The following is a 15,310-nucleotide window of genomic DNA, read 5'->3' as shown; positions in this document are numbered from 1 at the left end:
CCGTAAAAGAAAAATCTTTATTTGGACAGAAAGAAAAAAAAATCTCACATCTGTACTTCATCACCATCACTCTTCAGTTTGTTGCGTAGACTGAAAGACGAAATGTGGTTTACGCATTTTATAGTCATTAGATTCAATATAGTGGGTCCTCAGTTTAGAAAGTTCAAGGTCAGAAAAAGCATTGACTATATTTTGATGCTATCCATCAAACTAGATGTGTAGTATTACAGTATATGAATCGCATAGGTATTGAGGACCCACTGCATTGCCCACTTGTTGGAAAGATACCTGCTGAGGTAGGAGTGGACATCCGTAAAGCCGTGGTACTGCGCAAGCGGGAACAGGATGCCAGTGGGGCAGCGGCCCTCTCGTTGCCGGCAGAAGCTGCAATTGCAAATGCCTCGGCAGGGTGGGCACTGCCAATTCTGAGTAAAGTTGGACAAAAAAAAAAAAAATGATGACACTGCAAGACTTCAAATTCTAGACACTTTTTAGGGACTTGAAAATATTATTCAAGTTGGTCTTAATCACAATTTATGCAATTCGATCAGTTAGACTAATTGTAATTTTCTTAACAAGATCGCACCACCTTTGCAAAAATTGTTCAATGCAGTTAGGGGTTAATCAAATATTGGTACTGTATAAAATGCTCCATCGATTACTAACGACAAAAGTAAACTTTGTGATGGCTTTCACAATTCTCTCATTCAAAATCCAATATCTCAACACTAAACAAAGATTTTTACATGGAAATATTGAGATGTCGAGAGCCAAGTGAGTGAGATGTGATATGCCAATGCCAAAATACTGACTCACCCTCAGCGACTTTGTATATTATGTAGAATTGCAATGAGGTGTCAAAATCTAATGTCACTTATGTGTTCAGCAGGTGGCAGACCAGCAATGATGACAAATGATTTTTTTAATGCAGCGTTTACATTATGCGAGTTACAAGGTTTGACTCAAAGCAATGTTTTGAACAGTATTTCCTTTCCTCAGTCTGTCATAATTTTGATGATCAGCGACTCACGGAGGCATTTGCATGTTCCTCAACTTTAAATATTTTTGCGCTAAAAAAATATAAATTCCAAATTTAGACTAGAATATTTTAATGTTTGATATATCCTGAACCCTATCATTGATTTTGAAGGTGTTAAACACATACCAAATTTCAAAACTAAAGATTTCAGCTAAATGGAATCGGGACGAAAACATTCGAGGATTAAAGATTGGGATGTCGTTCACATTACACTGGGAATTCCTAATTTAAACGTACAGATTGGGGAAAACAGCACGTTTTCCCTCAAACAGAATTTCCCCACTTTGTCTCTCGCTAACAGGTGGACTCCAGACAATTGCCAAGATTGTATGTGACTTTTTCCAAGTTCTTACACTTTTCCATCATTGGTAACATCTGTGTCTTAAAAGGTTTAAACTTCTGTGTCAGTGTCCCATTCTTGTGCAAAATTTCTCTGGGTTCTCAAACTTCCTCCGACTTTCCAAAAAGATACACACATGGACATTAAATTAATTCACCTTCAGAGCCTATCCCAGTTTAGCATTGGCAGTAGGCGGAGTACACCCAGAATCGGTTGCCAGTCAATCGCAGGGCACAAGGAGACAATCATTTACGTACACACTTCTAGCTAGGGACAATTTAGTGTTCAGTCAGCCTACTATGCCTGGTTTTGGGAGGTGGGAGGAAACCGGAGTACCTGGAGAAAACCCACGCAGGCAAAGGGAAAACCACATTAAATTTGTGGCAGAAAAATGTCTATATTTGCTTTATTATGGATTGGCGACCAGCCCAGGGTGCTTTTCTTGCTCAGTCGGATGGCATAGGCCCAAGTTAACCTGGGATTATAATGAATTTAAAAAAAGGATCGTGTAGGTTCATGAGATTATGTGATGTTATTGTTGGTTTACTGGAGAGTCTAACCGGATCCAGCAGTGCCTTTTTGACATCCTCCCCGTATCGATTCCTCAGACACGGCCCACAGAACTGACCCTGGATGCCCCTGCAGCCCTCATTACGGCAGCACGTCTTTGTGTCCACTGTCTTTTGGCGACATTGGTGACACGTGGTGCCCTGAAAACAACCAACACAAAACTACAGTGGTACCTCTACATACGAATTTAATTCGTTCCAGGACCTTGTTTGTAAGTCGAAATGGTCGTATGTCGAGCAGGATTTTCCCATAGGAATACATTATAATTCCATTAATTCGTTCCAAAGCCTAAAAACATACACTAAATTCTTAATAAATACTGCTGGCACTGTTAAAAATGGCAATTAAACATAGAAAAACAAATAAGTTATAAATAAATAATTCAGAATAATATAATAAGAAGAAAAATAATTAATAATTATTCCTGTAAATAATGTAACGAATCGGATTCTAATATGGCGGACACTTTTTACTGTCCCTGAACGCACCGCGAAGCTGACGTCTCAGTGAGATAGGTCAGTGCGGTAGAGATAATACTTTCGTTTTCTTGAGAGCAGTCAACTGCTTAAGACAATGGGCGTTTTGTGTTGGATAAGTTCTTAAATAAATGATAAAAACGTGACGAAGCTGGCGATTTCCTTGGCAATGTTACCACAATAATAATTGTCACCTTAACTTATAAATAGTGGCGAACGGTGGTCGGAAGAGGACCATGGAGCTGTATTGTTGAGCCAGTTCAGGGACGCGCACCCCAAGCTCATATTTTTCTATAACTTGCATCTTCATTTCAAAGGTAAGCATCACTTTTTTCCTTGTTTCTCCAAATGTATCAACTTTTTTTGAAAACTGTGTTGATTTCTCACACAAGAAAATCCACCTTGCGTTCGTTTGCAGTGCTGTCATGTCGTCGTATTTAGAGCAACTCGTCGGATGTAGAAACAAATGGCGGCTCAAATTTTACGTCGGATGTCGAAAAGATCGTGTGTCGAAGTGATCGTATGTAGAGGTACCACTGTATTATTATACTGTACCTATAAACTACTAAAATCACCTTTCAAATTTAAATGTTTTGAACTCTTCAGCAGGGAACCTATTTAAGAAATTTAGGCTTTACAATAGCCACAGTTTGATCATATACTGTACTGGACTGAATGTTATTTCCCATGCAACATCCCAGAACTATTTGCCTTCCACTGTACTTAAGCTTTAGGTTTGAACCTACAGTGACTCTGTTATAGACTTTCTCAGTCATGTTTTCAGCCACCAACTGGAGCTCGTCCTCTGTGATGTCATCCACCTGCCGAATCGTGTGAGGTTTGCTCTGATTAGGCCGTGGAGCGCTTCGCTGCTGCGGGGCTCGCCGCACCTAGGGCCCCAAGTGAAACAGATCACGTGAAAGTGCTAAAATGTACAGAAAACGTCAATATAATAAAAGAGCTACCTCAAAAAGCTCATCTTCCAGGCTGAGCTCCAGCTTGGCTTCGTGAGGGCCTGAAAGGGCCTCGCAGCCACCCATGGAGCGAGTCTGTCGGCGGGATGTCGGCTCCAGGTTCTTTCTGGGCTCCCGGAGTGGACGCTACAAGCACAATTGTACAGCACAACTCAATATAATAAGATGGAGCAGCATCTGTATTGGGTTCCGATTCAAGGTTATTTCACGGATTGGATCGTCCCAATCTGTGAAAATTTCTAAACCATAAACCATATCTTAGGTCTCATCATTTAGGCCAACGAATTTGCTCTCACTGCAATAATGTGATTTGGGGAGCACCTTTCCACAGTCCGCAGTTTAATTTCATTTTGTCACGAAATGATAATGTTTGAATATCAGGTTGACTTTTGTGCACGACAGCAGTTTAGGTACGTGCATCACAACTTCCATCTTCACCCATGGAGGCCACAAAAGAGGGAGATAAGGGAAGTCCCAATTTTTTGTCTTCCGAAAACTGACCAAAAAAGATTCGAATGGGTTGCCCCGAGCAACCCGGCAGGTCTGCGGATGTCAACCCGCCTTAAATTGTTTTGTTTGTAAGTTTTTTAGCCTTTACGCAAAGTTTAGCCTCCATGAAGGGCGGCTCCGGCGGGTCGGAGATTTCCCCCATCCAATCAATCAAGCAAATAGTGTAAAATCTTTCCAGTTCACCAGAGGATACCAAATGCACACACACGAAATGGCATTTAGGAGGGTCTTGCAAAGCTTTGAATTTGTGTGCCCCATTTTATTAAAAATTACATTCCAATAGATTGTATGGATGCTTCTATTGATACCCTTATATGAAATTCAATAGTATTCTTTATCTAATGATACCTACTCACATTTTTTTCCCGTTTGAGCTGCTTTGCTTCTTGTTTTATTAGAAGACTGACACCTCCTGGCATCTTCTGCAGGTCTGCCATCAGCTGAGCCAACTATTGTGACAGAGTCAAAAGAATGCAAGGCAGTTTTCAAAGTTTTTTTTTTTTTTTAGTCTGGCAAACATCTACTATGTGACTGATGCAGAAGTGTGTCAAGAGCTTGTTATGGTGTACCATGGCTTTGTTAGCTTTGATGTTCTGTTCTCTCTTCACCAGGAATGAGTCATGCTCTTCTTCAAAACAAGCTTGTCCGATTTCCTTTGCCCGAATCTTTTGTGTATGCTCTTCTTTCTTTACACGATCATCATTATAATCATCCTGCTCCTCCTCTTCAGTGGAATTGTTGGCCGTCAGAGATGAGCGGAGGGCCACCCTCAGTCTGAAAGCTTTTGACGTTTTGGTGTTCTGCTGCTTAGAGATAACTGGCCAGTCTCCATCTGGAGCAGCATCTTCCATGTCACTATTCTAAATGAAAAGCAAAGTAAATAGGTTTCAGTTCATGTCACTTACACTATGGTCCAATAAACAGCCAGTATTGTACAACTAGAAATTAAACAAGTGATAGCCTAATTGATGTTTACTTGACTTTATGACTTCCGTTTTATTTAAATTAGATATAATAGACATGGACAATGCATTCTTCTTAATACCCATCAAGAAAGCCAACATATGTAGGCTCCAGTACCAGTAAAATCAGTGCCAAAATCCAGCAAATCCAGCAGAACCTTGTTGGGTGCTGTGTTTTGGTACTGGTACAAAACTCAATTTGTTTTGGTATTGCCCTTGATGATAGAGAAACCAGCAACATGTGTTGGATTTCTTAGCAGGGGGAAAATGAGGATGATTTTAATTTATCAACAGGAGCCAATTTGTCCCACCTAGCCTACTGTCATTGGTCAGCAATGTCTAACAATAGCAAACTCCTATTGTGAAATAGTTATGACGACGTGTGCTGTACTAGTATATCAAACACGCAGTTGACATAAAAATATTAAGAAGTTTAAGTACACAAAAGGGCGACCTTGTCGCAGTCGTCGCTCAGTTCAGCGTCACAAAAGCCGTAAAAAGTTGTTTCACCGTCAGAGTCTTCGGCGAAAACTTCAGCCAGTTCCTTCGTGAGTGGTAACATCCTCCAAAATTATAAATTACAACAGCCAAATGACGTTTCAAATCTAAATTTTCGTGTTATCATTTTCGTCAGGAGCAAGTGTAGCAGGTGAGGCTGCGCGCCAATTAAGACGATTGGGTGACGTAACGACGACTTATTTATTATTTTGATTACATTATGATTTTTCCCCCCTCTCATGAAATCAAACACGTGCTCCATTTGTGATCAAGGTGGACATATTTCATATGTTTTTAATATTAGTAGAAGCCCTGTTTCTTCTGGTCGCCTGTAGTATCCTGGCGTAGCGTTACTTTACTGCCACCTAGCGATGGGTTTTCACACATGTTACTTTTGCAATTGACGGCCGTTAACAGCTATACTAGTATACTGTGTATATATACTGAATAATATATTTTATATACACACATTATATTTTAGCAATTGTTGTCAATTTTTCACATTATGAATCATTATTGTATTTGTTATGTTATTTTTATAGTTTTAAATACATTTATATAATAACACAATATTAACAATAACTAAATCATCAACATTAAAATGATTAAAAACAGAATTACCAGTTATGGCCCCAAGTAACACTCGAAATTTGATTGTTATTATTATTCTTATAATTGTATTTCACTCATCCCCTGTTATTGACAACTATAGTCGCCCTGTTTATTTAAACAGAAAGGACTGGCTGTGAATCCCCATCTTTGAGTGGCATTGACGGCGCTAGACGTCTAGTCTATTTTGACTGAGAGGAGTGAATAATCTGGGAGGTGCAAATGAACAAATGTTCATACTCTCCCTTCACTCAAAATGGATTAGACACCGATGGCAGCCATAGGGTTAAATAAAAATCATAATTCATGTATGAAAGCGTTAAATACATGATGTGTATATTTTTTGTACTCCACATATATGACCGTAAACATAATAGCTCATGATACATGCTTAATTTACTGCCACTGATGTTTCAGTGCTATTGACGGCATTAGCGATCATTCATTAATTGTAAAAGATGCGACAGATTAATGGATCATTAACCCATTAACTGCCAATAATACATGTCACGATCAAATGATCGATGAGTGCTTCTCCTAGTCGGACATCCATCGCCATCAATAGCAGCCAATGAGTTAATGTGACTTTAATGAGGGGTAGAACAGTTGGTTTTCCAAAACGCTCGGGATAAGCACTCAATTATAGGCAGGGGTGCACATAAGTGGTCCGCATGCGCGCATGCGTACTGGACGTAGACAAATTCGTTGGCCCTCAACGGCTTCAATACGCTTTTGCGTACCGATGGCTGACCACTGTATTTGCGGCGGACACGAGAAAATCTATTCTCAAAATGTCAAAGAGGCAGGTCCCACTGAATAATTATTTCCGTGTTCCCCCACACCCGTCAAAAGACAGACAGACGACCAGTGTTGTTAATAACGGCGTTACTAACGGCGTTATTTTTTTCAGTAATGAGTAATCTAATCTAATTAATTGCTTTTCTTATCTTGGCAACGCCGTTACCGTTACTGAGGCGGGAAAGGCGTGCGTTACTATGCGTTACTAATTTGGTTGAATAAAAAAAGTCTGAGAGAAACGGACTCACGGAGACGAGAGAGCAGAGCAGGAGTGGGGAAGATGCCGTTGCAACCGCGATGCTAGGTGGCTCCAATAATACCTGACTGTAGCCATAGCCGACAAACTACGCCCACATGACACGGTAGATATCACATTATAGAACTAGATGCAATTAACAGACACAGCTGCATTGGCAACATGTTTTAATGACAACATGCGTTAGTAAACAGCCGCCATCTTAAAGCAGTAGACCTCTCAGGAAGGCTCTGTGGCCTATACTACGAAGCCGGTTTTCTGGCTTAGCAGGGTAACTTCGAGAGTAACTTTATCACGTGCGACGTAAGTTCGCGGCTATGCGAGACTACGAAAGGTGGATATGTTGGAACCGAGAAGTGTTGCCATGGCAACACACGCCACACGCCAAACCTGGTCGTGTCAGAGTTAGATCTTGCTTAACTTCACGATTCCAATTAACCACGCTCTATTTAAACAGCACTCCTCCGCGGACGTGTCCTCCTGACAATGACAGCGTACTTGGACGACCCATACGACATTGGCGCGCGGATTGTGAGGGGCTCTCTCCGGAGGGCACGGGTATTTCGGGACCGCCAGAATCCGCTGGCGTACCCGGACAATGTACTCCACGAAAGATATAGATTTTCAGCTTAGGGAATTCTTTACCTGTGACAAATGATCGAGGCGGACGTCACTAATGTAACCCGCCGAGTCAGGCCCTCACAACCGCGCAGCTTGTGTGCCTGTCCGTGCGCTCTTTTGCTAGGGACAATATATGTATTCCATCTGTGATGCTGAATACCTCCGTAAGAACACTGTATGCCGTGCGATTCGGAGTGGGGTATGGAAACGCTTCAAATTGATTGTTAAAATCGCTGAATGTAAATGAATGCGGAGCATTGCTCTCATACAAGAAATATATTTAACGAACTTTCCAGCGTTATTTCGTTGTGTAAATGCAGTTATAACAATCATAGAAAAATATAGACTATTTAAACATTGAGAAAACTTGCGTTTTTTTCTGCCAACTTGAAGAGATTAAATTGTCAAATCCACTGATAGGACAGACGCACAAATATAAAAGACATAAATGTTTATTGAATATGCACCTTACAGTCTTGTTTAACTGTGAAAATTCGTTACAAAAGACGGGCTTTAATTTACGCAACAACACATGGCATCCCGCATTTCCTTCTTCTCCTTGAGTCCTCACAAATATAACATTTTTTTTTTTTTTTTTTTTTTTTTGGTCGGGGTTGGGCCTGCAAATCAAGTTGATTGATCGGACTCGGGTCGGGCTGGATTTTTTAGCCCCAAACTAAAAAAAAGAACATACGTATTCATACAGTCAAGGGGACTAAACATACAATCATCCTGCTTCATGTGGTGATGCGCGATAAATTATTTCTTACTGTTAACGTACCAAATCTTCTTTTATTGTCCTAACAGCAGGCTTTATTTCTTTTGATGGAGATAAGTAAACTGGCATATTGACGCATTCACAAATCACACGATCTGTAAATTCGGTGTCAATAGACCCGTCGCACTCTACTCGCCGAATCGGTGTTGGATTTCGCGGTGAGGGTGGATTTTAATCATCGCGCATTCCTCCTCCGTGAAGTAAGGTGCCCGTGCCATCGTCACAAGTTGTGTTTGACTCTGGTCTCCGCCCCCTTTTATGTGAACGCGCAGTAACTCTGACTGGGTTGACACAGGTTCGACTAATCAACCTCATAATCAGCGTCGTAGCACCGATTGACCACAAACTAGACAACCAGGTTTTGTCAACTCCGGTTACCCGCTAGTAAACTGGATTACTTCTGGGGAGGTTGAACTCCGTTCGTAGTATAGTCCACTGATGTAGAGATCCTTCATAGCGAACCTAAGTAACTTTTTTTTTTTTTTTTTTAATCTAAAATGCTCCTAAATCGGCAAAATCTTGACTTAAATCTATCTTTAAATGATGAAACAGTTTTAAAACTTACACGTTTAAAGTAGACAGAAGGGAACTAATGAAATAACGGGAGCAATTTTAACAACTTTAACGGTTGATTCACAACTTTAAATGACTTCCACACATAGCAAAGATTACTATCTAGTTATCGCAATACCCTTGCGTCTAGTTAAGTGGAGGGTAAAGAATTGGGCTAGGGCCAATTGTCCCCCAAACCCTTTAAACTTCAGATTGCATGACGTGTTTTTTTGTTGGTTTTTTTTTTTGAGAAAAAAAAAGAAAATTACCACTAGTTACTTTTCCAAGTAAATAATTACTCTAACATTCAGGTAACTGAGTTACTAACGCAATTACTTTTTGGGAGAAGTACTTTGTAAGTGTAATTAATTACTTTTTTAAAGTAAAATTAACAACACTGCAGACGACAGAGACGTCACCAGAGCTACCGAAAAAAAGGACTTTTGCTGAAAAGTGGCTGCAGGAGGTACCATGGCTAGAAGGAAATGATGCTCTCATGGAAATGTGGTGCTAAACTTGCCGTGAGAATCTCAATGTCGCTGATAAGAGCAGCGCGTTTTATGTAGGGTCAAAGAATTTCAGCCATCCAAACTTTGAAAATCACGAAAAAAACAGAGCATGATGGCAATTAAGGAAACTATCGATGCCAGACAGGACCCTACTCGCCCTATGGACAAGTGGCGGAATAAAATTAATAAAGAACAGCGCCATGCACTGACATACGTGTTTTTGCTCGCATTTCACAAAGCTAAACATGCACGTTCAATGAGCTCTTAAGAGGTGGACATCCCACTTTTACACAGGCTTGGAGTTAATGTGGGAGGCAAAAAAAATATGCGGTACCCCTGTATATGTCTTTACATTTCACTTCAGAGTAATGGCAATTTTGTTGTGCCAGTTGATGTTAATCAAGTGTTAATTGTTAATAAAATTAATTTAAGGTAATTGGCTCCAAGTAAAGCTTGTCATAATTTTATCGCATCAGGCGGGTCGGCTCTCAAGCTCAATGAGGACCAAGTCGCATCTCCAGGTCCTCCTCTGAGAACCTGGGCAAAAAAATTATGTGCATCCCCTGATTATAGGTGTAAAAATGAAAGGAATGGTACATCATGTAGGTGAATTAGTAGACAAACTCAACAACTAAGCATCTTCAGTAACTCTATTTCTTTATTTCGTACTGTACATCAAGATAACATTTGTCTTATGACTTGTACCAAATGTTTAAAGGACAAACAGGGGAATTAAACAGAACAAAATAACAGCGATATTATTTTTACAAACTTTCTCTTACATCGAATGAGCTTGGAACGTGTGTGTGTGGTGATAGTAGCTCGTAAAACATTGGACTTGAAGCTGGGGTGGTTTATCTCCTGAGATGCATTTGTTTGGGAGGAGTCACAAATAGGCCTTTTGGCCAATTTACTACAACGACGACACTGCTCACTGCCAAAATGGTCTCAGAAAACATAATCATCATATTAAATCCTGTTTTCCACCAAAGCGGTACAGTGCAGTGTTGACAAAATAAGGCTACTTCTGGGCAACCTCCAATTGTTTATGAAGCCACTGTTTATGTATCGCTTTGGTGGAACATCCTCATGTCTGTTGTCCTGAGCTTCTTGTTAAAAGTAACTTTGGTGACGCAGAAACAGTTTGATACCTGAACTCCTTCAATTATTATATTGCTTTGCAAAGAAAAAAAAAAAAAATGTTTGACACATTCACACAATCTGGTATCATTTTTCATAATATCTACACTAGGAAATCTGCTTTATGGCTGGATTTATTACACGTAACCCGCCTTCTCTTCTTTCTCCTCCTTACTGTTGTAAAGATGTACACAAAAAAGTGGAAAGTTGTTTCTGAGGAAAGTGTACATTATTTTTAATCTCTCATTTTATAGTAATTTTCACCCTGCCACCGGAAATGGGTCAAGTTTTTTGGGAGGGTGCGGTTGACTATAAACAAGTTTTTATCTGAGGGTCTGTTGGTCTGAGGTGATTCCCACATAATCTGTTGATGATGAAACATCTGATGTTCTGGAATGACCCTCCAAAAAAGTTCAGCCAAATTTCCTCCTCCTCCTAATGTCCATTGGTCTCGGGCGCCGACACTGGAGTAGAAGGAGTAGATGAGCGAGATGCCACCGGAACCTTCTCCCCGCCTGGACTGGACGCCGTGGCAGTGACATCGGGGGTCACGGGCCCCACCGGGGACACCACGGCAGAAGTGGCTGCCACCCTGGGTGCAGAGATTGTAGAAATGGGTTTGGGTTGAGTCTGAAGTCCGGGGCTGCAGATGAGGTGGTGCCGCTCCCAGTCTTTGTGCTGGCAGAAGGAGCCACAGTAGCGCGCTGCGTTGCAGCCACTGCACGTCTCGCTAGCTTTGCGACCGCAGTTCCAGCAACACTGTGAGCACCACAAGAGGATGAGATGAGATTTAGGGAGACTTGTACCCTATTTCCATCTCGGTCCATTTACATCCACTGATAAGACCCTCACCTCGCTGGAATCCTCTTGCTCATTGATAACCATGATAGCGTCTTCCTGAGCCTTCCTCTTAGCATCGGCCAGCGTCTTTTCCATCTTGGCCCGCTCGGCTGCAATCATCTCGAAAGCCTTCTGCTCAGCCTCGGCAACCGCCTTCTGCACTTCGTCCATGGCTTGCCTCTTTACCTCGTTTACTGCCTCCTCTGCGCATGGAAAGATAGACGCCGTTAGGTTTGTCTATATGGGGACAATGGTATACGATTCTGAAAGCGATGTCTCACCTGCTTTTCTCCAGATCTCATCTGTGACGTACGCTGAGCCGGGTCGTGGGGCAAAGTCACGCTGACATTCTGTAGATCAATCAGTCGTGTGAGTATTTCATTGAAATCTGCTCCATGCAATGTTAAACTATGTAGAATTTAGTCTACAAAATGCTGGTGACGACTATTGCTGTCTTTTAAAGTGTCAGACAACACTTTTACTATATGGATTATAGCATAATTTTGTTTAATAAATTGTAAAAGTATATGTATATACATTTTTCTTGATATGTAGTAGTGGTATAGTAATGGTCTCATTAGATGTAATGCTGGCTGTGTTGTAGGAAGCACTATCATTAACCATCTGATGAACGCGGATAATGGGGTGGTACTCTCTCCATGCAGTGCTGGTTTACAGGAGTTACTCTCATTATGTTCTCAATTTGGTGAACAATTTGACATCAAATACAATGCAGAGAAAAGTAACATTATGATCATACGATCTAAAGAAGATAGGTGGGCTGTATTCCCTCGCTTTTTTCTGGGCAAAAAAGCGCTGAAGGTCTGCAATGAGGCTAAATATCTCAGCCAATTTATAACTGCTGATTTGTGAGATGACAGGGACATTCACCGTCAATGCAGTAAACTTTATGCAAGGGCAAACATGCTTAAGAGAATTGATGCCTTGAGGCTGTTATTGCGGGTGCCTAGATGGTACAGCGCCAGCCAATTATTTGTCAGTTCTGGGTTACCCACCTTCAAAGCACTATTATCTGATGTATAAGTTCATGTGTTGATTAAATGGGTCTGAAAATAGTATTTTAATGAAAATAACGGACCCTAAAAATAGTTATAGATGCAGGTCAAGCATGCGGCGTAGAAGCCTGTTTGTTGTGCACAGATGTTTTGTGCTTTTTTAATGTTCTTTCTTTTGTAGTTTCTGTTCCTGTGTTTTCTTATGTCATTTTTCTGTTGGTTTGTGTGCTATGGACACCCTGTGTGACTCCGGAATAGAGATCGTGTGTGTGTATTATATATATATATATATATATATATATTTTTTTTTTTTTTTTAAAGTGTAGAAAAATGTAAATAAAAGCCAGTATTTCTAGGGTATGCCCTCTCTTAAAGTGCGGGCAGATATTTGACATGATCAATGTCAGTACTATTTTAGATTATATATGAAATCTCCGTACACGTAGAAAACACGTAAAATATTTCTTACTTCTCTTACTGTAATGAGTTTTGCCCACAAAATTTATTTAAAGGTAACTTGTATGTAATATAAATTGATTTATAAATAATTATGTACAGAAAAATGGATATTATTAAACTAGACTCTACAATGTTGCTGACTAATATGGAATGGGGTCACATTCACTTTTGTAAAAGTTACATTGTGTTATCCACAAATGTTCTTTTTTCCCCTGTGAAATATAAATGGGCTCTGATTGGGAAAAAGGTTCCCTACCCCTCACTTTGAGAGCATCTCTATCTATAAAGAAAACAGGATCCTCATATCTGGTTTGGAAACGCAACAGAATCGTTGTTTATCGTCGTCAGATGTGAGATCTGACAGCCTCCGAGAGGAATGTGTTTGGCTTGGACGAGGGAAAGCGGGCTCACAAGCTGTGTCAACATTCTGTCCCTGCCTGCAAATTTCTCTCTGCCTGCAAATCACCTTTGTTTCTTAGTTTGTCATCCTATACGTTCTGCATCATAAAACACTCACGGGCCACTACGTCTGGTAAGCCTGCGATATTTTATAATACAACAAGCTCTCTTAGTAGTCTCTGTTGATTTAAAAAAAAAAAAAAAAATTAAATTCCGGTGGCCGGGCAGCCTTCCCGGCTGTGCGGGGGCACAGATGGTACTCGCGCATGTTGGCCAGCTTTGTCTCTCTGAGCCCGCAGGACAGCCCTTCTGTGGCCGATATGGCCCAGGCCGGTCCTGGCACCTGTGACTGCGGCTGTGGCCCAGCGGGGGCCATTGCAACGTAGGCCTGGCATTGTACACCTGATGTGGAAGTCATCCTTCCTCCACTAGAGGGCGGTGTCCGTCTTGTACTAAATTTCTATCACGCTTTGGTGACTTTTTAAGGGCCTCTTGGAATTGTTTTGGCGGGGATCTTAACATGTCTGAACATTCACCATTTACTGCAAATGCATGTATCCAAATGCCACTGTATGTATTTTAGGGATCCTGAACACAACACTCAAAAACTTTACAGAGTAGCTTCCAATGGAAAGAGAACAAAAGTCCCAGACACTCGTGTACCATGGACACAAAAAAGTCTCAAGGACCCCCTGCCTGAAATTAAATAAGTTGACAGGCATTTTGTTCTGAAGCATCCAAATTCCTGAGCACGTACTTTGACGCAGTCCGACTAGGCAATTCAGCCAAATGAGCCCCAATTGGAAGCAGGTGTCTTAAACAGATGGGCCATGCAAAATTGCCAAGTTTTTTTTTTTTTTTTTTTGCCTACACCATCTAAAGCGGGTGTACACGGTGCCAGTTTGATGATGAGTTTGACAATTCTAGGAAAGTTGCACAAAAATCCACATTTGATATAACTAACAAAAATATTTACTAAATCTTCACCTGACTCTGCAGAGTGGGGACTGTGTGTTTTGGAGAAGGGCACTGGTCCTTTGCGAGCATCCTCCTGCTCACTAGAGCGCCGCCTCCAGTAGTTGAGCTCCTCACGGTCTGACTCTTGGCACCGCCGCAGGACGCTCACTGACCGCCGCGTCTTTTCCACCATGTCCACGATAGAGTTCAGCACCTGGATATGACATTGTTGCATATTAAATCTATTTCAGAAAAATGTAGCCCAGGTGTTGCAATGTCAAGCCCATTAGGCCAACACACTAAGAACGCAAAAAAAATAACACTGTCAGGGTCATGAGGAACGCTCACGCATTGTATTGAATCGAACAATTATATTCATGAATGTATACTTAAAATATATACGTAAATGAATCTCGTAGCCAATCAGAGAAAACGTAATCAACACTTACGTGGTCCAGATGCCTCCACTCATCAGCCCACTCGCGGTCCGTCAACTTGTGGTCAACAGGCTCCTCACGGTAACCCCCATTCGTGCCTGGTTAAAAACACACATAAGCGACACCAATAATTAACATTCTGATCTCTAACACAACAACAGTGTTCTCACGCAACGTTTTGTTAATTTCTTTTGCATTATCTGCATTATCATTTTTTTCCACTAAAGCACAGGTGTCAAACTCGCTGGCCGGGGGCCAGAGCCGACCTGCCACAACATTTTGTGTGGTCCACTTTGTTTCATGATAGTATGAAATTGAAATAAAATTTCTCTCGTTCTCAAAGAAAGGTTGAAGACTAGAGAAATCAGAATATTTGTTGGTTTTCTTTTTCTAAATATAAAATAACTTTTTTTTCAAATAATAAAAAGAAAACTTTTGTGTATTTGTTTTTTTTTTTTTTTTTTTGGATTAAAAAGCAAAAATGACATCAAAAGTAAATGAAAAAAATACTGTTCTTCCATTTTGCTTTAAAAAAAATAATTGAAAACTAAGAATTTTCATTATGATTAT

General features: G+C 40.7%; 2 protein-coding genes across 4 annotated transcripts in view; both read right to left on the bottom strand.

Moving 5' to 3' along the window:
- Positions 1-3: 3 nt before the first annotated feature.
- Positions 4-5,549, bottom strand: LOC130921908 (cell division cycle-associated protein 7-like). 2 transcript variants are annotated; one of them, XM_057846268.1, is made up of 8 exons: positions 5,382-5,549; positions 4,479-4,769; positions 4,266-4,358; positions 3,391-3,525; positions 3,172-3,315; positions 1,940-2,089; positions 289-425; positions 4-90 (listed from the first exon to the last, which is right to left on the bottom strand). In XM_057846268.1, the coding sequence occupies exons 2-8, from the start codon at positions 4,758-4,760 to the stop codon at positions 45-47; spliced, it is 987 nt and encodes a 328-aa protein (XP_057702251.1). In that variant the 5' UTR covers positions 4,761-4,769; positions 5,382-5,549; the 3' UTR covers positions 4-44. The 2 variants fall into 2 exon arrangements, with proteins under 2 accessions (XP_057702251.1, XP_057702250.1); XM_057846267.1 differs by having other exon boundaries at positions 5,326-5,537.
- A 4,238-nt stretch (positions 5,550-9,787) lies between these two features.
- The window catches only part of LOC130922225 (protein CBFA2T2-like), a 39,126-nt gene continuing 33,603 nt past the window's right edge, over positions 9,788-15,310 (bottom strand). Inside the window, exons 6-10 of one of the 2 annotated variants that reach the window (XM_057846849.1) lie at positions 14,753-14,838; positions 14,334-14,517; positions 11,754-11,822; positions 11,485-11,675; positions 9,788-11,391 (exon numbers count right to left, since the gene is read on the bottom strand). In XM_057846849.1, coding sequence (XP_057702832.1) covers positions 11,068-11,391; positions 11,485-11,675; positions 11,754-11,822; positions 14,334-14,517; positions 14,753-14,838 — 854 coding nt within the window. In that variant the 3' untranslated portion in view covers positions 9,788-11,067. The remainder of the gene's footprint in view (positions 11,392-11,484; positions 11,676-11,753; positions 11,823-14,333; positions 14,518-14,752; positions 14,839-15,310) is intronic. The other variant, XM_057846848.1, reaches the window with a different exon arrangement.

This window comes from Corythoichthys intestinalis, chromosome 9 (assembly GCF_030265065.1).
Source record: "Corythoichthys intestinalis isolate RoL2023-P3 chromosome 9, ASM3026506v1, whole genome shotgun sequence".
NCBI classification, from domain to species: domain Eukaryota; kingdom Metazoa; phylum Chordata; class Actinopteri; order Syngnathiformes; family Syngnathidae; genus Corythoichthys; species Corythoichthys intestinalis.
This window is presented reverse-complemented; position numbering and strand designations above follow the sequence as displayed.